The 27,419-nt window shown below is 48.6% G+C and overlaps 1 protein-coding gene across 4 annotated transcripts in view; it reads right to left on the reverse strand.

The window, feature by feature from the left end:
- Positions 1-2,167: 2,167 nt before the first annotated feature.
- The window catches only part of LOC132325644 (interferon-induced very large GTPase 1-like), a 76,780-nt gene continuing 51,528 nt past the window's right edge, over positions 2,168-27,419 (reverse strand). The window contains exons 1-3 of one of the 4 annotated variants that reach the window (XM_059843185.1): positions 27,048-27,170; positions 24,905-25,084; positions 2,168-13,286 (exon numbers count right to left, since the gene is read on the reverse strand). In XM_059843185.1, the coding sequence (XP_059699168.1) occupies positions 5,977-13,284 (7,308 nt within the window). In that variant the 5' untranslated portion in view covers positions 13,285-13,286; positions 24,905-25,084; positions 27,048-27,170 and the 3' untranslated portion in view covers positions 2,168-5,976. Of the gene's footprint in view, positions 13,287-24,904; positions 25,085-27,047; positions 27,186-27,419 lie in introns of those variants that run through there. The other 3 variants (XM_059843184.1, XM_059843187.1, XM_059843186.1) reach the window with 3 other exon arrangements.

The raw sequence follows: 27,419 nt of genomic DNA on the forward strand, positions 1-27,419 counted from the left end.
CAGAAAGGGCTCAAAGGTAGCCCTGTGCCATTCTCATCTCCCTAAGTCCTCATGGATTCCATGTGGGAAGAGACCCTGAGGCCCATCCAGTGCCACCCCCTGCCATGGGCAGGGACACCTTCCACTGTCCCAGGGTGCTCCAAGTCCCATCCAGCCCGGCCTTGGACACTGCCAGGGATGGGGCAGCAACAGCTTCTCTGGGGAGGGAGGGAGAACAAGAGGAGGAAGGAAAACTAAGAGCAAAATTGGTCTTCTCAGACCTCCCCACATGCCCTTCCATCTCCGTGTTATAAATGAAGTCCCATATGTGTAATTTAATAAACCACAAACTTAAAATTTAGCAGTGGTTTTAATTTCGATAGAATAATACAATAAAATATAATCCAGTTGTTACAAAAAGAAATTTGGCAGTGGTTCGGATAAAACATAAGCAAAATCCGATCGATCAGGGTACAGGGAGGGCTTCCCACCCCGCCCACGCACAAAGGCAAAAGCATCCAAACACAACTTATATACGGTATGCTAATATATATTCATAGTGAAAAATGCTAACCAAAGAGTTAAGGACGTCCAGGTATCTTTTCTGGGCAAAATAAACCTGAAAAAGGACCCACATTAACAGAGGATTAACCCTTAAAAACAACAACCTCTTGCATATTCATATACCTCATACATGATGCATAAATTCCACTCAAACACAGGATTCTATCTGGTAATTTTCAGCTTTTTCCTCTTAATCCTGACGGTGTCTTCAGAACTGAGCAAGGCAGAATGAAGTTCGTTTCTTCTGATAAGGGAGCAATAAATTCTTTTTCTCTGAAAGATGTTGGTGTCCTGTGGCTGCTGTCTCACTGTGAGCCCTTTCTTTGAAAAAAGTATCTTACATAGCATAGTTTCTATTTTAACATTATGTTGTAACCTAAAACTATATTTAACACACTACTTAAGAAAATTAATATAGCATAACTATCTAACATAAGACATATATTATTCATTTTAATATTTGCAAAAAGCCAATCATAAAATACACATTTTTCACAAGCATAAGCAAAAACCAATTGATTGGGGTACGGGGAGGGTTCCCACCCTGCCTCACATACAAAAGCAAAAGGATCCAAACACAGCCCTTATACTCTATGATAATACATATTCATCAATATTCTCCCATAAATCTCCTCCTGTTTTCAATTCTTCAAATCTACATCACCATACCACACAGTGCATGCTCCACTTGTTTCCAAGGGGTCTTCTGGATCTTCACTGGTCTTTTCAGAGGAATGCTCATTGTCTTCCTTACTGTCCTCTGAATAACCTGGCACAAGCCCCAAGTCTTGTGTTATTGAAGCCAGTATTATATTCCAAAAATAAGGCTTATTATTTCATAGACACATGGAATAATTTCAGTTCTGTTCCAGACAATCCCACGGAGGGACACTTTGGCCAAGGAGTCGTGGCAGAGACAGGGAAAGGTGCAGAGAACAGTCTGGCTGTACTGGAGAGGGAGCTGGGACAGCTGGCACAGGTGAGGGACCCTGCACCCTCTTGATACTCCAGCCCAGGCCTGATGCCACCCTCCCTTGCTGCACTGGGTCCTTTCCACTGCCTCCCTTGTGGCACTGGGCCCCCCCACTCACTGCAGTAGCTGCACTTGGACATTCTCCACGCAGCCCAGGAGGTGACACCATGGCCAGGGGCACCTCCACTCCCTGTCTGGCTCCAGGAGCCGGCCCAAATCCCCTCCCAGCCCAGGTGTCCCCAGTCCCTGGCACTCAGCCCATGCAGCACAGGCTCACACGGCCCAGCTCTGGCTCCTCTCACTGGCTCTGGGTCTGCTTGGCCAGGGCTGGGCTTGGCAGAGTTTGGGCCCGTTCCTCTCTTGTCCGGCAGGTTCCCAGCTGAGCAGCTCCAGAGCAGAGAACCTTGCTGGGATCAACCTTCTCAGCCCTCTGTGTGTGTGACAGGCCAGGCTTGGTTTTTCCAGCCCTGCCTCCCTTGGCACCTGCCACTGACATTGGTTTCCCTGGGTGTTGTGGCTTGGGGCTTCCTGCCCTCTCTGCTGTCCCTGCAGACAGTGAAGCTGCTCCTGGAGCAGAGACCCTGAATGGAGCAGAGCCTCTGCTGCCACACCCCCTCCACCAGTGCCACCCCTGTGAAAAATGCCAGTCGCTTTGTTTTAAAATTTTTAAAGTTTAATAGCAATAAAATGGTTATAAAAATAGTAATAAAATTAGAGCAACTAGAATTTGGACAATCAGGGTTAAGACAATACAGGATAATAAAAACAAAGAAATATGGATAGTCCAGGTACCTTTTCCTGGGCAATTAAGCCCCCAAAAAGGACCCCCCACTAACAAAGAAATGCAATAGCCTCTTACATATTCATATATCTCATACATGATGCATAAATTCTTTTCAAACAAAGGGTGTTCTTTCATTATTGTCAACTTCTCCTCCTTAATCCTGTTGGCACCTCAAAGACGCAAAGGAGGTGGGAGAAACTTGGTCTCTTCCAATAAAGGGGCAATAATTCTTCTCTGGAGGATTTAGGTGTCTAGTTGCTGTTATCTCTGTCCGAAGAATATCTTGAATATCTTATCCCTTTCTTGACCTAGTTAAAAAAAGTATCCCACACTGCGCAGTTTCTACTCTAACATTACGCTATAACCTAAAATTATATTTACCACATTACTTAAAAGATTAGTACAGCACAAAAATAGATTAATACAACATAACTTTCCAACATAACACATATAGTATTCATTTTAATATCTACGAAAAGCCAATACATATAATATGTATTTTTCACACCCCTGTCCCCTGCCTGTCTGCAGCATGCAGAGTTCGAGTCACCCCCAGCCGTGGCTCCCCTGAACACAAAGGAGACACAGAGCAGTCCAAATCAACTCTTTCATTAGCAGAGTGTGAAAAACGCCAATCACTTCTTTTAAAATTTAAAAAGTTTCATAGAATTAAAATTGTTATAAAAATAGTAATAACAAATTAGAGCAATAAGAATTTGGACAATCAGAGTAGGACAATAAAAGACAATAAAAAGCAAAGACTTACAGACATCTGCGTGCATTTCACGCTTTCTGCAAAAGCCCACCTCACTAACAAAAGATTGATCCTTAAAAGCAATAGCTGTTGCATATTCATATATTTCATACATGATGCAAAAATTCCTTTCAAATGAAGGGTGTGTCATGGTTTGACCCTGGAACAATGCCAGTGCCTTTATGAAAATACTTTCTCTCTGGTGTCTACTGTGAGATGGGATCAGAAATAGAGCAAAGCAGGCTCCAGCTTAGGAATAAAAGGAAATAAAACTTTATTAACCTGCAACTATATGTAAAGAGAAACACATGCCGAACTCAGAATGAAAACCTTCCAAAAACATTCCTCCTCTCTTCACCAAATTTCTAATAAATCTGCCCCTCAGATTATCAACTCTCAGTCTATCTCTACTCTTTAGATAATCAATTCTTAGATCATGAACGACAGAGGAGTCCTTCTTGTACTATAGACTTCCCCTGGAAACACAGTTGGAACCTCTTGTGTTTCCATGTCACACATGGCACCGCCCGGAGATCATTTGCCATCGTGATATCTTCCTTCCATGCCCAGTGCTCTGACCACTGTGCATGGACCAGAGCTGCTTCTAGGGTTCCCTTTTTAAGGATGCTTTACCCAGTTCTAAAAAAAGCCCAGTCTCTCACTTTTGGGACACCTGTCCCCCCCCAAATTCACCCCCTGGGGCTGAGGGATCTCGAGAACAGAGATCATCTTCTTCCTTGAAGACAGAGGGCACCACCACCCTCCTCACCCGTCATCTCTGTTCACGCCACTCCTTCACATCACATCACTACACTCTCTTAGCTCCAAGCCATTGCCTCCCCCTAAATGCAATCTCTGTGTCACAGGAAAAATGGTTCTGTCCATGGCTATACAAGAAAAGTCCTGCAAAAGGCCACTCTATCACCTCTTCTCACCTAAGATTCTTCTCAACTTCTCTCGTGGCCCATTTCTTCTTATCTCATCTCTATCTCTCTTCTCATTCAACTCCAGGAGGATCAGCATTTGTAAGGTTCTTATCATCGAAGAAAAGGGTTAAAAATCTCAGGTTCTGCCTGTGTAGAACTCCTACAGCTGCCCTGCTGGGCACCTTCTCACCTCACCCCCACCCTTCTCTTTCTTGGCTGACTGTGCTATCAAATTTGAAGGTGGCCCAGGCACAGACACCAGCTCAGGCACAGACACCACAGGTTGGGGGCGGGGAGAGGGGGGCTGCCCGATGTCTCTCTGGGTTCCTCCACCCTTCCATCTTGCAGGGGCTTTCACCTCCCTTCTCTGTCCAAGACCCTGGCCTACCTCATCCGGCCACATGGCTTCCCCTCCCGCACGCAGGCTGCAGCTGAGCAGGGGAGCTCTGACCTCTTTCATGGATGGAACCCAAAAGAGCTTCCCCCTGGGAGTTCTCAGCTTTTAACCCTCCTGTGTTCTCAGAGGCGTATCTATGTCCTCAGTGGCCACACCAGGTGACAATATTCAAATCTGAGCACTTATTGGTTTGACCATAGCATCCCAAAAAACTCACTTCCTCTCAAACCAGGACATGGTGTTTTCTGGTTATTGCCAACTCCCCCTCTCATCTTGTATATCAGTCATTTTGGTCCCTCAAAGTCTGGTTCTTCCCGAAAAGGAGGCAATAATTCTCATGGGATTTTTGGTGTCTTGTTGCTGTTATCTCAGTGCAAAAGAATTTCTTGATTCTCTTTAACATTCCTTGAGCTAGTTAGAAAAGTATCTTCCATCACATAGATTCTATTTTATATTTTGCTATAGCCTAAAAACTATATTAACCACACCACTACAAAGAGATTAATACAGCATGACTTTCCAACATAACACATATAGTATTCATTTTAACACTTGCAAAGAGACAATGATATAATATGCATTTTTCACACAGAGCCTGCAGGGGATGAGGCTGAAGCAGCCCTTCAGCATCTCTCCAGGAGGGCTTGGCCCTCACTTTGCCCAGTGAGGTTGCAGCACCTGCACAGCAAAAGCCCCCACACCTCCCTGGGGCGCAGCCAGCTGGTGCCACCTTCTCCAGAGCACAGCTCCAGTGCCACCAGCCTGCCTGGGCAGCACCAGCACTGCCCCAAGGGCTGCTGCAGAAGGTGCTGGCACACAGGATTCTCCACATGGGGCATTCCAAAGGATTTTGCTCAGCAGAGAGGCCAAGGGCAGAAGCAGTTCTGGCTGGGGCTGAGGGCTGGAGGGAAGGGCAGCAACCCCAGGCACCTGAGCAGGAGCGGCTGCGCTGGACAGAGACACAGCACCCCCGAGACAGGCAGTGAAAGCACTGCCTGTGCCCCAGGGCAGTCGTGTTACTGCTTTCCTGAGCCCACAGGCAAAACAGCACCTGCTGGGAGAATGACCTCAGTTGATCCAGGAGGCTGCAAGGAGGGAGGGAAGGATAACACCCAAAAGCCAAGCATCCCAGCTTGCAGCCAATGTAGAGCTGGCCTCAGGTCCCACAGGCCTCTCTCTGAGCAGCACAGCCCCTTGCTGCGGGAAAGCTGCCTTTGGGGCACTGTCCCTTCTTGTCTCACAGCTGCTGATCCAAGGGGTGCTTTGAGTGCTGCCCTTTGCCCCGTCCCTGCCCTTGATCTCAGGATAGCAACAAAGCCAATTGCCCCAAGGAGTGGGTTTGGTTTGGCTCTAGGACAAAGCTGAGGGAAATGTTTCTGGCAAAGAGAAAAGAAGATTGTGCCTTTCTCATGAAGCGAGGGAGCTGTTGAGTAATGGATGCAGAAATGTGCCTTCTTTCATCAAATTTGGGAGCAATTGAATAGTATTGTCTTTTCTGGACTTGAGAGCATCATCATTGTAACTGCATTTTGTGGAGAGCCTAGTACAAACCCTGGTACAAACTTCAAAGCTGTTGTTCTTCCTCCCCAAGGATGTGGCCTAACGCTTCTCCAGATCAGACAGCGCTTCCTGCTTCGTAACTCTTCGCCACGCCTCAGGGATTTTTCCTTTGCCCTGAAATTTCCCATTATACAGAGCTTCCAGCTGTGTCCTGAAATGAGACACAAACCATTTCCAGTATGCCTGCATGGATGAATCAGGAAGAATATTCCAAGTGGAAAAAGGAGGTCCAGCATCCCGGTATCTCTTGTAGGGGAACACTTCATTGTCACGAACGCTAAATGTGCAGTCACTTGCAACATCGCTGGAACAAATATCAATGGCCAGGTGGTCTGTCTCATGCCACCTCCATCCGTTCAAACCTTGTGGGCGATGGTAGACCAGCTGATGGTCTCCATCGTGATTCCACATGGTGTTTGTGCAGACAGCCCCACAAAAGGGACACTGCTCCCAGCACCCCGAAAAATGCTCTGCCAGGATGGTGTGAGGCTGCCTTGAAAATGAGCTCAGGTCAGCACCAGCAAATTCGTTCATGAGCTTGTCCCTCAGGTCATCCAAAGCTTCTGCCATGGCACTGCTGAGGAACTCAATGTCTGTGACCTCCTGATGCTCAATGCCCTTCAGGTCACTTCTGGGCAAGTTGATCACCTCAGTCAGTTGCCTGCAAAATTCATCCAGCCAAAGAGAGACTTTGTCTTCTCTGTCTTTTCTGTCTTTGACAATTTGGGTTGATAAAGAAACAGCTGACAGGAGATTTTTATACAGAATATCAAGGGAGGAATCTAAAAACATCTTCAGCCTCCTACTCCCATCTAAACAGTAATTCCTAACTTGTGTCTCAATGTAACTCTCACAAAACTGTTTTGGAGACGTAAGGTACTGCTTGAAATACTCAAAATTTTCTTCTTCTGCCAGGTATCTCAGGATGCAAACTTCCAGATTGGCTCTGCTACCCTGGAAATCTGGGAATTTGCCCTGCATGTCCTCAGCAATGTCTTTAGCTGTCCTTTCATAGACTGCACGGTGAAGAGCTGGTTCAATCTTGTCACAAAAAAAAACAACAAAAGTTGTGACAGAAGTGGCTCCTTGGCAGGAAATCTGGAAACATTGGAAGAAATATTCTCTCTTACTGCTCAGGTACACAACTGGGTCATTTGCCTTTTGGAATGCTTCGTGCATGGCTTTAAACCTTTCTGCTGCCATTCTGCACAGATACAGAGACAAATCTATGCTGTAATCTCTGTTAAAAGTACATTTTCCATCGCTGGGGACAGAGCTGACACCTTTCTGTACTTCATTGAGTATTTCATGGATAAAATTTCTACTGTAATCCCGTTTCTCCTCTTCCTTCTTAGCAATGTTTGCCTTCACACACGCTATGATGTTGTCTGTGATGTGCTGAAACTTGATCATATCAGCATTGGAAAGGCTCCTGAAACCTGGGAAAATGCCAAAATACTTTTTCTTCATGATGTGTTTCTCTGGATCAAAAGAAAACCCTCTGCCTCTGGGAAATGATCTCAGCCGTGCAGGGAAACCTGGCTCCTTAAACTGCTCCACAAGGACATCTTCAATTTCTGCATCAATATCCACCCGTTCTGGAGGACGAGCAGCACGGGAGACTTCAGCAATCCACTGGTTCCAGACAAGAGTAAAGTTGTCCTTCAGTTCTCTCTCACTGAGGCTCTTCCCTTTCAGACTCACAGCCAGCTCCCGACTCCTTCTCAGCAGCTCATCTTCATAGCTCAACTTCCTTGCATCCAGTTTCCTCTGCTCCTTCTGGAGCTCAATGAGATTCTCACATTTCTTTTTTGTTTCAAGAAGAAGAGTCTCTTTTAGGTCTTTCAGCTTCAGCTCTGTGCTTGATTTCCACTGGACCAGTGTCTCACAGTCTTTGTCTTCCCTGAAATACTTTTCCACTTCTTTCTCAATGGCATCACTTGTCTCTTGCACCAGCCCTTCAAGGTGTTCTCTGGTGACATTCTGCATGTCCCCATTCCGAATTTTGTTGTCCAGTCTCATCTGTACATCTAAGATGTGACTCCTCAGCTTCCAAGTCCACTGACTAAAGGCACTTTCCAGTTTCCTGTACACAGCAATCTCCAGGGAATTCTTGAAGCTGAACACAAAGTTTTCATTCAGCAAAGCATTCCAGAGGTCACCAATACGATCTTTCAGGCTCGAGAACCTCAAAATGCTGCACTGTGACTGCTTCTTGGCAGCCTGAAGGATTTTGCTCTTCAGTTCCTGGACATTCTGGCTGTAGGTGGGGTTGGGTGGTGCCATTGGGGGGTTTCCTTCCCACAGGTGAGCAAAGTAGTGAATGTGGGTGTTCACATCAAAGCCAATGACATCGCTGAAGGAGGAGATGTCACAGAATTCCTGCTGAGCAGCTACCACGGTCATTTCATCCAGCTTTTCCTGCAAACGCCTTTGTCCTTCCATGTTCTGCTCCTTGGCAGTTGCTTCTCCCACGTTTTGGTGGACAAAGAGGCAGCCTGGGGAAAGATTGACTTGCTTCATCCTCAGGAAAGCCTGCACAGCGATCTGGAGAACATCCTGCATTTCTGATGGATTTTCTCCAAAGATATTGATCACAGTCAAGTTGCCAACACCAATGACAAAGGTGGCCAGCTCATTGTCATGGTTCAGGGATTGTTTATTGGCCATCTCGATGGCTCGAAGTCCCTCTGTGTCAACCACCAGCACAAAATCAAAGCCCAAGTCTTGCTGCAGCTCCTCTCCCACTGGGATCAGCTGCATGAAGGCTCCACGGGTGCATCTCCCTGCGCTGACGTTGAACTGCAGACCAAACATGGCATTCAGCAGGGTGGACTTGCCTGTGCTCTGGATGCCGAGCACGGAGAGCACAAACACTCGTTTGTCCCCCAGCCTCTCAATTAAGCTGTCAAAGATTGCTCCCACCCAGCGCAAGGGCAGGTAAGAAGCGTCCCCATCCATCAGCTCCACAGGATACCCTGAAACCATCAGCTCTGCTGCAATTTCTGGAAGTTTGTCAAAATTGGCATTCTTGGAGTTCATTAATTGCAGAGCTTCATAAATCTGCCCTACCTCTCTCAGAAGGTGCTCCAGGCCGATGGATGAATCATTGATTTCATCAGAGATGGCATCCAAGCGACTCAGCAATTCATCATCGCAACTGGGCTTTTTCTTGCTTTTCTTTCTTGACAGGATTTCAGACCATACCTCGTGATAATCTCTCCTCAGTTCTTCAAGGCGACCACAGGACAGCTCATCCATAAAGACCTTCATCCAATGCAGGAAGTATTTCTTGGTGTCTGCTGGCTGGGCATGGAGAAACTCGAGGAATGATTTCATCAGTGGGTTGAGAGGGAAAGCTTGCTCAAGTTGCTTTCCTCTTATTGCTTTCTTCTCATTTTCAATATCGCTGCGATGATGCTCAATGCTCTTGTTCCTCTTCTCCTGCAAGCGAGTGAGTTCTTTGTCCTTTCGACACCACTGGTACCACAGTTTTCCTTGAAGCGGCAGCAGCCGGGATTTGATCTCAGACAGCTTCTCTTTCTTCAGAAGCTCCATCAGCTCCTTTGCCTTGGCTTTGGCTGTCACACACGCGGGTTGATCTGCATCCACTATGAATCCGTGCTGGCGAGCTTTGTCCATGCAGGCCTCTAGGCTGAAACATGAATTAGACCCTTCCAGGAGATCCCTGATAATTTTTGTCAGCTGGACTATCAGTTCTGCTTCGTTTCTGTTCTTGATCCCTATTTTTATGTTTTTGCCGACTTGTCCAGCTGCAGCATTCTCTATTTCTGTGAGAAGACAAACCAAAGGCCTTTGTGACTGCCACAGGTCCTGCAGAAGCTGTTTCCCCCTGTTGTCCATGTGCTCCAACTCAGATACAAGAGCCACGTTGACGGCAGATATCTCCTGCAGGAACTGCAGCTGTGCTCCGTGATCCCTGGCGTCTCCATGCAGGTTACAGAAAGCCACACAGCACTCAAAGGTGTCATTTGGGCTTCCACGGGGGCAGTACCAGGCGATCTCCACCAGCCCTTCCATCAGCAAACGCTCTCTGGTGCTGCCTCTGCAGTGGCGGTCAAAGAAAGTGTTGTGTTTGTGTTTGTTTAGAACAGCATTCAGGAGCTGGGACTTGGAAGAGGAGGCTGAGCTGCCAATGCGGATGAAGGACACGATGGGTGTCTGTGCCTGAAAGATGAGTTTGTTGTTGTAACTCTTTGTTTGGGCCTGCTTTCCTGACTTGTCCACCTCTTTCCAACTCCTTTGGATTTGGCTGAGTGCGTAGAGCGGGAACTCGATGAGTGAAGTGCTCAGGCTGGGCACCAGCAGAGGCAGCGCCAGTTGGCAGAAGGCCAGCTTGGTTGCCAGGGTCTGTCTCAGGAAGTCATCAGCACAATGGAAAATGGCCATCTGCAGGTCCATGGGGTGCACATGGCTGTCCCTGCTTTCAGGTTCAGGGGCTGCTTCTGCCAGATTGCCAAAAAACTGTTCAAAGTTTTCTGACTGTTGGTCCTCTTTTGCTGTGGTTTGTGGCAGGGCTGCAAGATTTGGATTGCTGTCATCCCAGCAAGTCAGGTACCTCACCTGGTAATCCACAGTTAACAGCTTTTGCAAGAAGTATAATGGCAGTTCTGTGTCCTGACTGGGCTGGCTGTCTTGCAGAGATGTCTTGCAGATGGTGTGGAAATCTCCCATCCCCATTTTCCTTGGGTAGTGACTTTCCAGTCCAAGGTGCCTCAGCAACTGGAGGAACTCATGGTTTGAAATGGCTTCATTTTCTCTGGATTCACTACTTTCTGACTTGGACTGGGAATGACTCAGGGCCTCAGGTGTTGGAAGAGTGTCTTCCAGGTCTTTGACTATATTCTGTAACCTTTGTTCATCCCATTTGTCATCCAAGCACCCACTGATCAAGGATTCCAAGTCCCATTCAAGCCTCTCCCAGTCTTCGTCTCCATGGTGCTTTTGGAGGAGATTCTTTATCCGTGTGGACCACAAGCCTTTCATGTGATCTTCCATGAAAACTAAACGCTCCCTCTTCTGCTCAAGGGACAGCTCTTGACTTTCAGATGTCACGGTCAGACCCGTCAGCAGAAGGAAGGCCTCAGCTCTGTCAGCATCTTGCTCCTTCAGGTTCACGTACTCCGCATGTGCCGCTTCCATTTCCTTGGCCATGTACTGAATTTCTGGGTGTCCAAGGAGGTGCTGAAAAGTGCTGCTTTCCACCTGGTACCCTGTGCTGGTCACAATCAAGAGCACCAACAGTTCCATGTCCTTCTGAGCCTGTTCCTTGAGAGACTGGAGTAAGGAATAAATGGCCAGGCTGCTGGTCTGGGTGGCTTTTATCTTTGCTTCATGAACAGCAGAAGCAGAGCTTCCTGGTGCATAGGTGACAGCATGGATGTGCTCCTTCATTTGCTGCAGTGTTTTGATGAGCTCTTGTAGCTCAGAAACTTTGGGAGATCTGGGAAGTGATTGCTCAGTCTGGAAGATCCATTGCATAATGAAGGAAGCCTCAGGGAAGTCCTTGACAGAGTAGATATGAGGATTCAGGAGGCTTCTTAACTTTACCTTGATAGATGTGCTATTTTCTGGAGGTGACTCCTGGCAGCTCCGCACGGTGTTCACCAGGAAGTCCTGCAGGGCTTTGTCTGACAGGCAAACGTTGATCCACACACTGGGGTTCTGGGTTTTTGCATTCAGATCATCTTTTAGTCCCATCAGCATGAGCATCTTCTCTTCATCCGCTTCTGTCACCTCCCAGGCCTTCACAGTCCCCATGAAATCTCTGGCCTCTTGCACTGCACTGCCCAGTTCCTCTCCAAAAATGGTGCCCACGCTCAGATTCGTCAGCGCTTTGTATGCAGCCCTGAGGGCTCTGCTCATCTGACCAACAGACTTAAAATCCCCACAGTGATTGCACAGGATGACTTCCCACACTGGGATCAGCTGAAAGCCACGGTCGATAACGCACCATGTTGTGTTATCAGACACGAGCCCAGTTTTCCACTGAGGAAGGGAAGCTGTGTCTGCTGGGCCCCCTGAGTTGACCACGTAGAGCTGAATCGCTGTATGAGAACTCTCTCTGGCTCTCCCCAGGACAGAAGCCTGTGAGGTGGATTTGGAAACATCCAGGGTCCCTTCTACACTGGCCCCAAAGCCACCCCAGCTGGCCCCAACAAAGCTGTTCAGTGCTTCAGTCGTTTCTCGTTTCATCTCTTCCCGCTGCTCAGCTCGGAATCCTTCTGTAGACGCCTTCCACCAGAATATCCCCCCAAAGTGGAGGGGACCCTGGTTTATGTGGGACCCAAACCTGCTGAAGAAGCTCTCAGACATCTTTCGGAAGATGGCCTTGTCTCCTTCCTGACTGAAGCTCAAAAGCTGCTCCATGCCTTGCAGCTCCTGCAGAGCCGCATCCGAGAGGCGAAGCTGATGCCTTTGGAAGTAGCAGGAGGCCAGAGGGATGTACTGGTACTTGGTGGTGCAAAAGTAGCTCTGCACAGAGCGGGACTGGTGGGTGTCCTGTGACTGCGAGAAGCTGCTGTGATCTACACTCCCTCCCAGATTAAACCCCCAGAATGAGCATTTGGCAGAAACGCTCATGCTGAACCCCAGCTGCTCCATGGACTTGGTGAAAGTGGATTCTGCTGCAGAGGAGGAGAACTCCTTCCTCTCAAGCAGCGAACCTTGCTCCGGACCAGCGAGCTGGAATCCCTCAGGAACCCTGAGGAGCTGCTCTCGCTTTGCCAGCACATCTTCAGGTCTGCTGGTTCTGTAGATGCCCTGCAGGGCCAGTCCCCCTGACGCCCGCCTCAGCACCTCTGTGTCAGGGATGTTCTCCCTCCTGCCTGCTGACTGCTCCTGCTGCTCCAGCTGCTTCTGGATGCTCTCCAGCATATCTGCCAAGGGTTTCTCTGCTGGTGGCCAGAACTCTTTGGGAATCTCCATGGCTCGCCACAGGGTCTCTGCTTTCTCCCTCAGAGCATCCTGGCTGTGGCTGTGGCTGTTGAGCATTTCTGTCAGATCCTTCAGAGCTTTTTTGGCCTCATCTTGTCTTTGCTTTTTCTTCTCCAAGTGCTCCTTCTGAACCCCTTTAGTGGTCATTTTGTCATCTGTTATTTTCAGGAGTTCCTGGAGTGCCTTTTTCTCCCAGGGGTGCCGTACCTCACACTCCAGCCTGAGGTAGTCTTCATATTCCAGATGTTGCAGGGCTTCTCTGCACTTGATTCCCAAGATCTGTGTCACTTTGGGCACCCAGTATCCAGCATCCAGTCCTTCCTTCTCAAATGCCTCTGCCAGGACTTGGGCCTTTGCATCCTCCTCCTGTGTGTCCTCCTGCAAAGCCATGGCTGTGGAGGAAGAACAGACACTTTCCCTAAGGTGTTGTCAGAGGCCCCAGGCTCCTGGCAGAGGCTCTGCAGCAGCTGCAGCCCTGGGGATTACTCCCACCCTGCTACTGGAGTTTGGCCTGGGATGGCACAAGAGCCAGGATCTCCTTCCCAGCAGCCTGGATGTGCCTATTGCTTTCCTATCTGCAGGATCAACCCTGAAGCTGAGTGTGTACCCCAGAGTCAGCATAGACACACAGAGACTCAAACACAGGCATAGAGACACACAGACTCAGAGACACAAACACAGACACAGAGACACAGAAATACAAACACAGGCACACACAGACTCACTCAGCCACACACCCTGCCCTGGACAAGCTGCCTTCACCATCACCCACATCCTCCCAGCAGAACTCCTCAATTCTCAAGTGAAGCTAGCCAGGACCATTCCTGTCTCCCTGGAACACTGGGACAGCCCCTCTGCCCATCCAACAGCCCTGCCTGCATCCTGCACTCTCTGCCCACTCGTTGGCTGCCCTGCTGGCTGCCGGCCCAGCCTGCTGCTGCCAACACCTGGAGGCAGTGCTCATACTGAGGCAGAGTGGAAATTTTCCAGAGTAGAAATCCATTTTGATTTAGGTGAAATGTACATCTTTAAGTCTGTAGCTTGCTGCTTAGTCTGACTGCCTGTTCTCGCGAGGGGCCTGTGCTTCGAGGAAGTGCTTCAGCAGAAGGACAAGGGGGCGGGGTGGGGAGGGTGGGGGGCTGCAGACAGAGCGGGGCAACCTGACCCAGGAGTTCTTTCTCATAAAGAAGAATTAGAGGCAAGTGTCAGGAGAAATCAGTGGAATGAGTATGTATTAACCTATTGTGAAATTGGATGCATATGTATTTGGGAGGGAGATAAAAGGGGATCTGGAGTTCCCAGAGGTACACATGTAATTTCAGAATTGAGAAGTCAAGGTGGTGTTTGGACAGCAGGAGCGAGGTCCAAAGCTGGCAGAGACGCTGAAAACATCCGTCACTCCTTTCCAGAGGAAAGAGGTTCCTGAACTAACCCCTTTGGGAGGGGCTCACTGGGAGAAAGCTGCCAGTAGGGGCGGCTCAGAAAAGAAGATTTATAATACCTTATTGCAGTTAATGCTGTTTTAAAATGGGAAGGTAAATGGGATAAGGTCCCGTATGCTGATATGTTTTTCACCTTAAAGAATCACCTGGAATGGCAGAGTGACTGTGGGTTCAGGGTCCCCTCTGACCCACTGGTGTTAGCTCTTGAAAAAGAAAACAAAGCAAAGAGAAAGCAAATCAAACGTGTTGTTCAGCATTCAGCGTAAGATAGCAATGTATGAAATCAGACAAAGTTTATCATGCTGAAATGCAAAGCGATTACAACTCACAAAATGAGTACATATGATTTGTTAAAGGCTCCTCCTAAGGTAAGGGAAGAAGGATAAGGAGGACCTCCCCAAAAAGGGAAGACGACTCAGGCTCCAAAGGTATACCCACACAAACCCATCCCCCTCCTGACAGTCCAATTTCATCCAGAACTAGGAGGTAACAGACCCCTCTGCGAAAGGCAGTGAGACCAGAAGAAAGGAAAAGTGTGGAATTTTAGTTAATACAGGGGCCACATATTCAGTTTTAAATAAAGCTTTAGTACCTGTGGAGAATTATTATGTTGTAGTGTGGGGAACAACTGGCCAGTCTGAGAAGGCATACTTTTGCAAACCTTTAAAGTAACATGTCTATTTACAAGTTTTTGTATATGCCCAATTGGCTAAACATTCTAAAACGGGGAGGTTACTCTGGAGGTAAATGATCAAAAGTATATAAAGCTGTTAGGTTTAACATTAATAGCCACTGAAATTAGGAAGGAAATTAGTAAAGAGATATTAGGACAAGTATTTTCGGGGGTATGGGCCTCTGATGTACCAGGAAGGGTGAAGAATGCCCCCCACAGTAATCAAGCTTAAGGGACACAACCAGTGAAAATTAGGCAGTACCCCTGAAAAAGGAGATAGGGAAGAAATCCTGAAAGGTGCCTTCTTTTGCCTCCCTATCCATGAAGCCAGCCAGAAAGTTTTTGCATTTGAATGGGAAAGCCCTAAAAGTGGGCACAAACCACAGCTCACATGGTCCGTGTGTCTCAAGGCTTCAAAAAAATTCCCCCACTCTGATTGGAGAACAACTTGCAAAGATCCAGAGTCCTGGGAAGCTCCACAGGAAGAAGGAAGGCTACTGCAGTACGTGGACGATCTTCCAGTAACCACTCAGACAAGGGGGAAGCATGTAAGCCATTCAAATTTCCTAGGACTCCAAGGATACAGAGTACCAAAGAAAAAGGCACAGGTAGTGAAACAGAAAGTAATCTACCTGGGATACGAGGTCAGTGCTGGGCAGCAGACTTTAGGGCAGGCTCACAAGGAAGCCATGTGCCAAACCCTGGAACCCCAGACAATAAAAGAACTCCAAACCTTCTTAGGCATGGCAGGGTGATGCCAGCTGTGGGATTATAAATATGGACTGCTCCTCAAACCCCTCTATGCTCTTATTGCCAATGGAAACAGAGATCTCCAGTGGACAAAGGAAGCCACACGGGCCTTTCACCAGCTAGAGTGCCCTCATGTCAGCTCCACCCCTGGGACTTCCAGATGTAAGTAAACCATTCTTTCTATTTTCCCATGAAAAACAGGGAATTGCCTTGGGAGTACTGGCTCAAGACTTGGGTCCATACCGGAGGGCAGTTGCTTACTTCTCCAAGCTACTAGATGCAACAGCCAAAGGATGGCCAGGTTGCCTCACAGGTGTAGCAGCAGTCATGCTGAATATTTAAGAAGCACACAAGTTTACTCTGGGACAGAAAATGACTGTGCTAATGTCCCACACACTGTCCGCAGTACTGGAAGTAAAGGGCAGCCACTGGCTTTCACCACAGAGGTTCCTGAAATACCAGGCCATCATGGTAGAGCAAGATGATGTAGAGGTACTGGTGACTAATATTGTCAACCCAGCTTCTTTTCTCAGTGGAAATCAAGGAGAAGCAGTACACCACTGTAGCTGTGTGAAGTCAAAGTTTGTCTCAGGTGTCAATCACCTTTCCTCTCCCCCACCCTGATGCATGCTGGGTGCTGTCTGTCAGTCATGGCATTCCAGAGGGGCATGAAGTGATTGGCAGAGTTCAAAAGATGCCCTGCATCCCTGGGGGTCCATTGGCCCACACCGGTGTCCCTCGCACCTGAGACCTGCCCACCCTGCACCTGGTTGGTAGGTTCCCTACCCCTCCCCTCCCTCTCTCACGCAGTTGGGGTTTCTGTTAGTAGTTGTTATGGGATTCAGAAGACTGCCATCTGAATAAGGTCTGGATCGAAACTCTGGCAGAACCCACTGTTGGGGAAGATTAAACAGGAAAGCCTTACAAATATGATTGCCTGGCAAAAGATTTTGAGACTATAGAAACTATAAGCGAGATTGGAATGAAAGCAAGCTTTGAGATCCCTTAGTTACTGAACAACAGGAAAACAATGGTGTGGCCGGCTGAAGGTAATCCCCTTTTGATGATACAATACCCTCTGCAAGCAGGCAGGTCCAAGGGTCAGAGCAGACCCTGCCAGCTTGGCAGAAGGGGTCCGAAGAGTAGTTTTTAGGGTTTAAAATGTAGCAAGCACAATATGGTAATGTAGTGATTCTTATAGGCTGTATGTAAATGCTATAGGATTTGTATGTGGTACTAGACTGGTTAGTGAGAATCAGAATATTCAACACAGAAGATGATTTATTGTATTGTAACGGGAACTTCGCTCTCTTGCTTTTGCTCTTGTTCTCTTGCTCTTGCTTTTACTCTTGCGCCCTTACTCTTACTCTTGCTCTCACTTTTCTATGCTCTTAGCTCTTGCCTTTTACGTTATTAGCTTCTCATTCTCTCTCTTCTCTCAGGCCTGCTCCGAGCTGCAGCTGGCAGCTCCCAGCAGGGCCCTGTACCCACGCCCTTCGCAATAAACCGCAAGTTCCACGACTTGGCTTCAGAGATCTCTCGTCTCCGTCCATCCCGACCGTGCTAACCCCCAGTCTCGCCTACAACCCACTCCTTTCTTCACCTCGCCTTAAAGCATCTGCACAGAAGGTAAACCGGGGCTTTTGCATGTCTGAACTTGTCTCCAGGCCAGCTGCAGCATCCAGCTTAGCCAGAGGTGTCTCTGAGGTGAGTACACCGCAGTGCCGCCTTTCGGTCAAGCAGCAGAGGCTAGACAAGCCTGGGCAAGCCCCATCTGGACATATATCGGAATTTATTTCAATACAAGATTGCCTGGAGACCATTGAAGCTACCTCCAGCCATCCAGGCTTGAAGGACACTCCTCTGGACGATGCAGAGACCTGGTTCACTGACAGGAGCAGCTACGTTGCCAGTGGAAAGCGACATGCTGGGTGTGCAGTGACCACCTGCAGAGAGGTAACAGAATCCAGACCCTTACCAACCTCTGCACAGAAGGCCAAGATAATTGCACTGAGACGTGCTTTGGAAATGGCAAAAGGAAAGAGAATAAACATCTATACAGACTCGAGGTATGCATTCAGAGTTGTGCATGCACATGAAGCCACTGGAGAGAGAGGGGACTGCTGACCTCACACGGAAAGAAGAGACAATCTGGCTGCTGGAAGCAGTTCAGCTGCCTGAAAAGGTAGCAACTATGCATATTAAGGCACACCAGAGAGTGAGCTCAGAATTGGAGGAAGGAAATGAGCTGGTGGGAGGAGAGGCAAAGAAAGCAGCAAAAGGTGAGGTAATTATGGACAGATTTTCCTTGAAGGTAAACCAGAATATAATAATACTAATCAAAAGGGACATACAACACAAGGGGTGGGCTACCATTGAAAGGGAGCTGGTAATCCCTTCCCATTTGTGTGGTCACTAGTAAAGGAGGAGCACCAGAAAACACACTGGGGCCTAACTACGTAAAAGCTTTTATAAAGTGTGGCTCCTTTCCCAGAATGACCAAGGCTGCCAGTGTTACAGAGTGCTTTGAAAACAAGTGTTGACTTTTAAGTAGTAGTTTCCACAGGCTTTCTAGAACACATATATGATTGAAAGAATTGTTGACAGGAATTTATATGCCACTATTACTAAGGTAAACTGACAGTGAGATCCTTGCCTCCAGACTAACCCCAAGAATACCCCCAAACCAAAACTAGGTCAGATTGGGAAGGGTCGTGGATCCAGAGAGCAGTGGCAAACTGACTTTTCAGAACTCCCATGGAAAGGGATGTGTCAGTATTTATGAATATTGACAAATACGTTTTCAGGGTGGCCAGAAGTGTTCCCCACCTGAACTGCCAAGGCTTGAGAGATGACCAGAGTAAACAATACTGCTTTCAGAGTTCCAGCCACAATACCTATTTGGTGGCTTTAAGTAGACAGCTTGGAGAAAATGGAAAACGTGACTGGAACTCAGAGCAGGGAGCTAGATGGACCAGTACATAACATACAGCCTGGGGATTATGTATATGTTAAGTCTCTTACAGAGAAGACTTTGGAACCACAGTGGGAGGGACCATTCCAGGTGCTCCTCACCACCTTCACCGCAAGCAAGATCAAGGAGCAGAATGCCTGGATCCACCACTCTCGAGTGAAGAAGGACCCAGAAGCCTCTTGTAGAGTGACACCAGGAAACAATGAACTGAGACTAAAACTTACTCGGGCAAAATGAGTATATTGTGGCTGGGGGTAGTTTGTAATTTCATTTACAGAATTGTTTTGTATATAACTATAACTGGAGTCTTAGAATTAGAGAGTACCTCTATTCAAAGTGATGCTGAATGGCCTTGGTCCCAGGCTTTTAATCAGTATACTGGATCCATGGGAGAACCTTCTGAGATAAAAGATTTAAACCTATCCACTGTAGCGATCCACGGAGATCAGGTATATGAAGAGCAGGAGTGGCAGGAATGGGAACTGTGGACACTTCAAGGGATCAGAGGAGAAGAAATCAAGATAGGGTGCTGGGTAGTCAATGGGACCACTCATGAGAGACCAGATACAATTAGTGTCTCAACCTGTATAAAGGCACCAGGAAGTTTGTGATAGCCCAAGCAAATCAGACTGTTGGTGTAATTTCACCTTAATACAGCCTGTAGAAGTGAATTGCCTTTGGGCTCGTGATGCTGTCAGGCTCTCGTTTAAATTTAGAATAGATACTACAGTTTTTAAAATGACAGGACCTTATACAATTCACACCAGTACTCAAGCAGTTCAGACCCAACCCAAACTTGAACCTGAAGTGTATGAAATAGGACCATACCTGGTAAGGAATATGGGTGAACAACAGCTGTTGTTCAATCCAGAATGGTCTCTCAAACGTGTTGAGTTGCTAATGCAAATTAACATCTCAAAAATCCAACCAGCCTCTTCCTCTTTCCTAAGAACATCCTTTGAGGGCTGGACAACATGGTTACAAAGACAAGTATACCTCAGGAGCAGAATAAGAAAGGATCTAACTGGGATATTAGGGACAGGATTGAGTGTGTTGAATAGAATTGATTCAGAAATACTGATGAATAAGCTGGCCACTTCAACAGGTGGCCTAGCAAAATTGAAGCAGCCTTTACAGTCCTCTCTATTGGCATTAGGAACTAGCCAGTGGCAGATTTCAAAAGTCCTCCCGAAGTGGGAAAAGGCCAGGGACCAAGACCACAAGTTAATAGTAGAAGTGCTTAGTACAGTTCAAAATAATGTGTCTTTAGCTTGCAGTTGTATACTAGCACAGTTATAGATGCAAGCAACAGCAGCTCTGATCATACGGGAAGGGGGTGAAGGTAATTTTCCAGCTGAAATTCGGAAAGCTGTCTAGGATAATGCAACTGATTTTGAAAGGAAGTTTCAGTCCTGGTGGACTATGGTAAATTTCAACTGATCCTGCTTCTAATGTGGCCACTGCCTTTGTGCTTACCATACGTAATGCCACTGTTTACGTTATCCTAGTGGGTAATGCAAACAGTGGCATTTAGTATGGTAAGCACAAAGGCAGTGGCCACATTAGATGATCCATTAGTGATCCATCATTGAACATTAGATGATCTATTAGTGATCCATTAGTGATCCATCATTGCCACATTAGATGATCCATTAGTGATCCATCATTGCAAAGGCAGTGGCCACATTAGATGATCACATTAGTGATCCATCATTGCACTAGGATTAAATAATGAAAAAACAGTGCTCCACCCTTCTGAACATAGGGTGTGGGCACAAAAGGTGAATGAAAAGTGGCAAACAGTAAACTTAGAATCCTGTATTACTAAGGAACAACTAGGATTCATTTGTGAAAGCAATACTATTAATGCCCAAGATGTGTGTCTAGACACTGAATTTGCCGCTTCGAGATTCTTCCAGTCACTGATCAGAAAACTGTGCTTGTATATACTGGTAAAGGTTGTGTGTGCTTGAGAACTGCTTGTGCTATTGTAAAAATTGATAACAACGATGTTATTTTGTCTAGTAGAAATCATTCTAACTTTTGTATTTGTAATTTTGTTAAGATTATCAAGTTGGATTTTTCATACCTGGCCCCAGTGACATCCCACCTGTTGATTAAAAGAAATTACACAATGTATCACAGACTATCACCTACTCCTATTGGAATGGACCTCACATTGGTAAAACAATTAATTAAACACCAAGACCTGCTGGAGATCTTGAAGAAAATCCAAGAAAGTGGAGAGAAAACCCTAATTACTGTCCAATATGATACAAAAGAAATAACCAGAATTCTGCAAAGAATAAAACAAAATGAAGATCATCACTGGTGGGATGTAATCTTTGGCTGGTCACCAACTGCAAATGGAATCTTTAACCAGTTGTGTCATCCCATTGTAGTTTTGTTAATATTAGTTGGAGTAAGTTTAGGGCTATCTTTATATTGTTAATTTGAAATTGGAGAATACTACAGCGAGTAGCTGTGTTAACCTCCTGTGTGACTCTGTCCAAAGTTCCTCTCATCTGCCTCACGATCGTCTTTGGGGACCACTGAAGAAAAGACCGCCATCTGAAATCTCTGGCCCTGTTGGAGAAAGTTACATGCCAAGGGCCCTGAGACCTGAGCACAGTGCTAAGCTACTGTTTACAGGTGTGTTTGCTGTATGCTACCCTGAACCCAATGGAAAGAAGAAGGGGCCACCTTGCCCTTTTTGCAACAATAGCCTTGGAAGTTGTCCCACCTCTCAACCTGGCTGAACATCTCCTGAGTTTTGGGTGGTCCCCCACAGAAGACCCCTCTCACTCATTTGCAACCACAGTGACAGACAGGCTGAGATGTAAGAAGCCTCTCCATCAAAAACCGAGACATGAAATCCCTAGGTGAAAAGGGCCCCCCCCACTCTTTTCAAGGACTGGGACTGAAACCCCCAACCCAGAGGAGGTGTGCAGGGGGAGGCAAGCTGACCAAAGCAAGATGGATGTTGCAGGTACAAGCAGTGGACCCAGAAGACAACGGTTCTCGCCCACTGCTGAGAACATGGACTGTGGGTACCCTTCTCTAAACACCATTCTTTCCCCCCGAAGATACAATAGACTACCTCTGATTAGATTTCAAGATTCATCCCCTTCCCCCATCAAAAAAGAGGATATTAAGAGTTCAGATGAACTGCACTCCTGAGATCTCCCCAGACGTGACCTGGTGAACTCCATCGGCTGGACATGGAAGGACTTCACCATAATACATTTGGTAGCGATATACCTTCCTTTTTCTCTTCCTCCCTCTTTTCCTTATTTTTCCCTTTTTCCCCCAATTCCTCCCCAACACATTTTGCTGTGGTTATTCAATAAAGATGCAATTGTTTTGATTATCACAGCAAACCCACTTGTGCCTTGTCAGCTTTTTGCACCCTGAGATCAAACCCACAAACCATCACAAAACCCGTCCCTAAGGACAGATTGTGACACCTCCTTATCAAATGTACATGGTAAAGCATTAAAGCATGCTTATTGTCATAGGAATTTATACTAAGCAAAAGAATTTACTTATTCCTTTTAGGAAAGGGAGAAATGAGGCAGAGTGGAAATTTTCTAGAGTAGAAATTCATTTTGATTTAGGTGAAATGCACATCTTTGAGTTAGGTCTGTAGCTTGCTGCTTAGTCTGACTACCTGTTCTCGAGAAGGGCCTGTCCTTGGAGGAACTGCTTCAGCCTAAGGACAAGATAGAAGGGGGGAAGTGGGGGCAGACAGCACGGCAACCTGACCCAGGAGTTCTTTCTGAAGAATTAGAGGCATGTGTCAGGAGAAATCAGTGTAATGAATATGTATGAACCTATTGTGAAATTGCATACATATGTATTTGAGAGAGAGTTAAAGGGGATCTGGAGTTCCCAGAGGTATGCATGTCATTTCAGGGGAATGATTCCCACATGCAGTCCAGCACTGTAACAAACACACCAGCTTTACAACTTTCACGAAGTTGTGGAGTTTGTTTGTTTCTGCAAATCAACACACTCCCTCCATGGGCACCCCACACTCCCCAGACACTCTCCCCCCATGCACCCCACGGGCTCTGAGCTGTGCTCCTGCTCCAGCTGCCAGCACAGCCCCTCCCTCGCCCCTCTCTGGCCTCTTCCCAGGAGCTGCTTCCTGGCACACTCAGGGGCCCACCCCAGTGCAGGGGAAAATCCACCTTGTCCCTGCCCACAGCTGTGCCTGGGACATCCTGGTAGCCCTTCAGGAGAGACTGGAAATGCTGGGACCCAACTCAGAGAGGTGCCCTCTGTGATCTGCTGCTCATTAGCACAGAGGGTCTCGTCAGGCAGGTGCCCTTTGGTGGCAGTCTTGCTTCAGCCACCGCGGAACCACCGAGTTCAAAATCTCTGGTGACAGGAGGAAAAGTGCCAGCAAACTATCAGCTGGGCACCTCCCTTTTAACCTTTGGGGGTACGGGCACTGTCACACAACGGAGAATTGTCCCAGTCTCAGTTCACTTGGATGAACTGGATGAGAGATTTGTTCCCTGCAAAAAATCCTTCTGAGCATTCAGCTTCTGTCCTGTTGCAATACAAGCTGATTTTTTCTGCATTTTAATCCAGTTCTAAATAAGAAACACAGCCCAGTTCCACAAACCAGCCTCCAGGCTGACTGACAGAGGCTTCAACAAATAAAGTCTCCTCAAGTACCAGCATTTGACTGGTTCAGAGTCTAGGGGGCATGGAGATTAGACCAAGGGCTGTTTCAAGCGGGGAGCTTGAACTTCTTATAAAAGCCAGCCCTGAACAAGAAAACAGGCTGTTTGGCTGATGAACAATGAGGTCTGTCGTGTGTTGCATCTCAGATGCACGAACACCAGGTGTCACTGTCCCACCAAGGCCACAAAACTGTCACCAGCCCAGGTATTGATCCCAGGGGCTTGGACTGGGCTCCTGCACCCTTCCAGAGCCTTCAGGGGCAGCTTTCCTGCTGCAGTTACTGTTTCTGTTTCCCCAGTTTTCAATTTTGTAATCCAGATTCTCTGATAATGGTTGCTTCCAAAGCCCTCCCTATATTGTTCCAAGTTGGTATCTCCCTAAATTGTATCCACCCTGATATAAACCACTCCCCTTTTTCCTCCCCTTTGCTCTCTTTGGAACTGGCTCTATAAACCACTCCCCTTACTCCTCCCCTGAGGTTATCCCATTGGCTGGCTGTTTGTACCTGCCCACCAGTTTTGGCCTGTATATAAACCACTGCAGAGTAGTGCTCGCTCTCTTTTACTTCTGAGTCTCTGGATTACAGGTTTTCTGGACTCTCAGGCAGAGAGTTTCTGTCAGCTCTTTTACTTTTCTCCCTGATGCTGGTAAAGCTAATCCCACTGTAGAGCCGCAGCTCTAAAGTTCAGCTCCTGGTGAATTCATCCTGGAGTTGTTCCATACACCTTGGCATGGCTGCCGGTGTTCTAAAAGAGCTAGATAAAGACTCCAGTGGTTGCATCACTTTCCCTTGGCAGTCTGTGCATGTGAGAAGTGAAACCCTGAAGACAGGAGCTCTTTTTCAGAGTGGCAATTGCTAGTTGACATTGATGAAGTTGATGGGGTCTTAATTTGAAGTGTTGGTCTGTTGTTGAATATTGAATGTTAAAATTCTGGGACTTGGCTTTGGTTGCCACTGTTAAGTGTTACTATCTTACCCTGTATTTGTATCCCTTTCCATCGGGAACCACTTCCTCTGCTCCCAGAAGGACCAGAAAGACACCCGGACTGAATTTAATGAGGAACTGCTGGTACTATATGGACCCTCTCAAAAACAACAAACCAGCACGTAAACTATGATTTTAACCCAGCAGAACCACAGGAAATCACCCACCATTGACCAGAGCCGGAGTCCGTCCTGTCACCAAACCTTTAACAGCACTCAGTTTGGATGACACCCCTAAACTACAAGCCAACTGTGTCTTCCTAAGCCTCTTGTGAGGATGGAAGCTCCATGCCAAGAGACAAAGCTGCACTCCTCCTCCTCAGCATCGTCCTGTGGGAGCAGCGGAGGTGCGCGCGACCCCTCGGGTTCCCCACACAGAGCTGTTTTTAATAAAGGCCTTTATAAAGGAGCTGGTATCCTGGCCCTGTCTATTACACTGCAGATTTGGGCAATGTGTGCAAGGGCTCTGGGCTCTGGTTCCCCTCACCCACCTCACAGCAGATGCTCCCGTTGCTCCCAGCCTTGGCTTCCCAGCAGACACCGACAGCCAAGGGCCCCAGCTCAGGGGACACAGCACAGCAGCAGGCCTGGGGTACACGGTGGGTGTGGAGAAGATGGGAACCCCTTGAGCACTCAGGAGGAAGAGCAGCAGGAAGAAAAGGCTCGAAATCCTAAAGGAGAAGAGCAGACAGTCAGGAGAAGGTGACCCATGAGCACAGCAGATTCATTCCAGGGAGCACTGCAGGCCAACCCTTCTCCTCCACTGGGAATTGCCCAGGCAGCAAAGACTCCTCAGGACTCTTCTGGAAAGGTACCCAGAGCAGGATTTCACCTGGGACCTACATCCATGTTCCCCCACCAGAAGGAAGCTGGACATGCTGGGGAGGTGGGACAGAGCAAAGCCCCTGAAGGTCACCAAGGCGAAGTGCAGGTGCTGCCCCTGGGTCAGGGCAATTCCAGGCACAGACACAAGCTGGGAAGAGAATGGATTGAGAGCAGCCCTGAGGAGAAAGACTTGGGGATGCTGATGGGTGAGAGGCTGTCCAGGGAACATCTGTGCTCTGGGGGCAGCAGACAAGGTGAGGAGGGGGCAGAGCCAGGGGAACAGCCCTGAAAATGGGGCAGCAGGGCCCTGTCCCACCACTGCCCACATCACACAGCTGCTGCTGGGGGGAAGCTCAGGGCCCCGCAGAGGGGGGAGAAGCACAGCTGGGCTTGGATCCCAGCAGGCACTGAGCCCCCCAGCAGCTCCTGTGCTCCCAGCAGCAGGATGGGGACAGGAGTGGGATAGCAGAAATAGGAAAAGCTGCTGGCTTCTGATAAGGGCAGGTCAGCAGCAGAACAAAGCTGGGCGTGTGCTGGCAGAGCTCAGGAGGGATGTCAGACACCAATTGTTTTCTTTGGGCACATGTCCAGCTGCTCCCGGGACAGCAGAGCCTCAGTGCAGGACGCCTGATCAGGATGGGAACTGGTTACTCAGGGTCACTGCTGGAGCTTGTCCACTTGAGCCACTTGTCCCAGCCTTGTTCCCCCACAAATTCTCTCCCACTGGAGCACTGCCAGTGCTGGTTCAGTCTCAGGAGTCGGAGGCTGCCCTGGACAACATTACCTCCAGCCCAGCCACACCCGAACCTGCCCCAGGCACCCTTGGCACTCCCTGCACGGCTTCCCAGTGCCGCAGGAATAGGGGAAAAGCCCCATGCGACTGTCAGTGCCCACAGAGAGGCACTGAGCACATTCAGGGCATAACTCGGGACCGAGTTCCTCCTTGGAATCAGAGGGAAGCAGCAAGGCTGGCAGCAGGACCTGCCGTGGGAATGCCTGCACCCCGTTTCACAGGAACAGCCCCCCGAGAGTGTTTTCCCCAGCTCTGCCCCAGGGAAAGGGGCTCTGGGAACACCGCTGCCTTTGTGGGGCTGTCCCAGGGACCAGAGCACTCTGGGTGGTGCTTAGACTGCAAGAGAGGAGAATTCCACCCTCCCTGCATGGGCAGGAAAAGGAGTGATCCCCCCGGCTCCTGCCTTCATGGGAGCGCAGCCATCCGGCCCCAGCGCGGGGCTGGGGGTGCCCGGGCCGGGCAGGGTCGGCCCCGCCTGCGGGGAGCGTTTCCCGGCCGGAGGGGCGCGGGCTGGCGGCAGGGAAGGGGCTCCGCTCGGGATCTGTGTGCCCGGCCAGCCCCACTGCCAGCCCCGCTGCCAGCTCTCGGGACAGCCTTTGCGCCCCTGCAGCCTTCACTGCGTTCCTCCATCCCCTGCATCCCTCCTCTTTCCCCCGCCGCTCCGCTCCCACCGCTCTGACCCCGGCCCCCTCCCAGCTCAGCCCCCGCAGCGCACACGGCTCCCCTGAGCTCCCCCAAAGCGGTGCCAGCAAAGGAGGCTTCCTGCAGCCCACGTTCGGAGCACACAGCGCTCGCCCGCGTCCCTCAGCCCCCTCTTCTCCTGCCCTGCCATCTCCGCAGCCCTGGCAAAGCACCGGGAACAGGAGGCAGAAGAGCAACAAGATCCCGCTCCCGGCTCCCAGCCCAGCAGCTCATTCACATCCCCATCCCCATCCCCATTCCCAACCGTATCCCCATCCCCATCCCCATCCCCATCCCCGTCCCCGTCCCCGTCCCGGTCCCCGTCCCCATCCCACCTTTTCTCCCTCCAGGCCCTGCAGCTGCCGCGCTGCGAGAAGTCCCGCACAGCCCAAACAGCTCTGGCTCCCTTGGAGGGAGCTGCTTCCCCTTTTATCGGTTCACTGGGGGAGCAGCTCCTGCTTTCCCGTAAATCTTGTGCTTTCCTGCAGCAGTGTAAAAGTGAAACTGCTGCTGCCTGGTTTGGGATGAAAACGTTTTTGTGAGAGGTGTTTTTTGAGGATGTTGGAGGTCTTTTGAGGTCTTTTCCGACCTTAATGATTCTATGATTCCATAGATGGCAGCAGGAGCTGGGCAGAGCCTGGGGCTCCTGGCTGGAAACCACCCACACTGCTCCCCTTAGCCTGGATCATGGAATCCCAGAACTGGGC

The sequence above is a fragment of the Haemorhous mexicanus genome, chromosome 3 (assembly GCF_027477595.1).
Source record: "Haemorhous mexicanus isolate bHaeMex1 chromosome 3, bHaeMex1.pri, whole genome shotgun sequence".
Lineage (NCBI taxonomy): Eukaryota > Metazoa > Chordata > Aves > Passeriformes > Fringillidae > Haemorhous > Haemorhous mexicanus.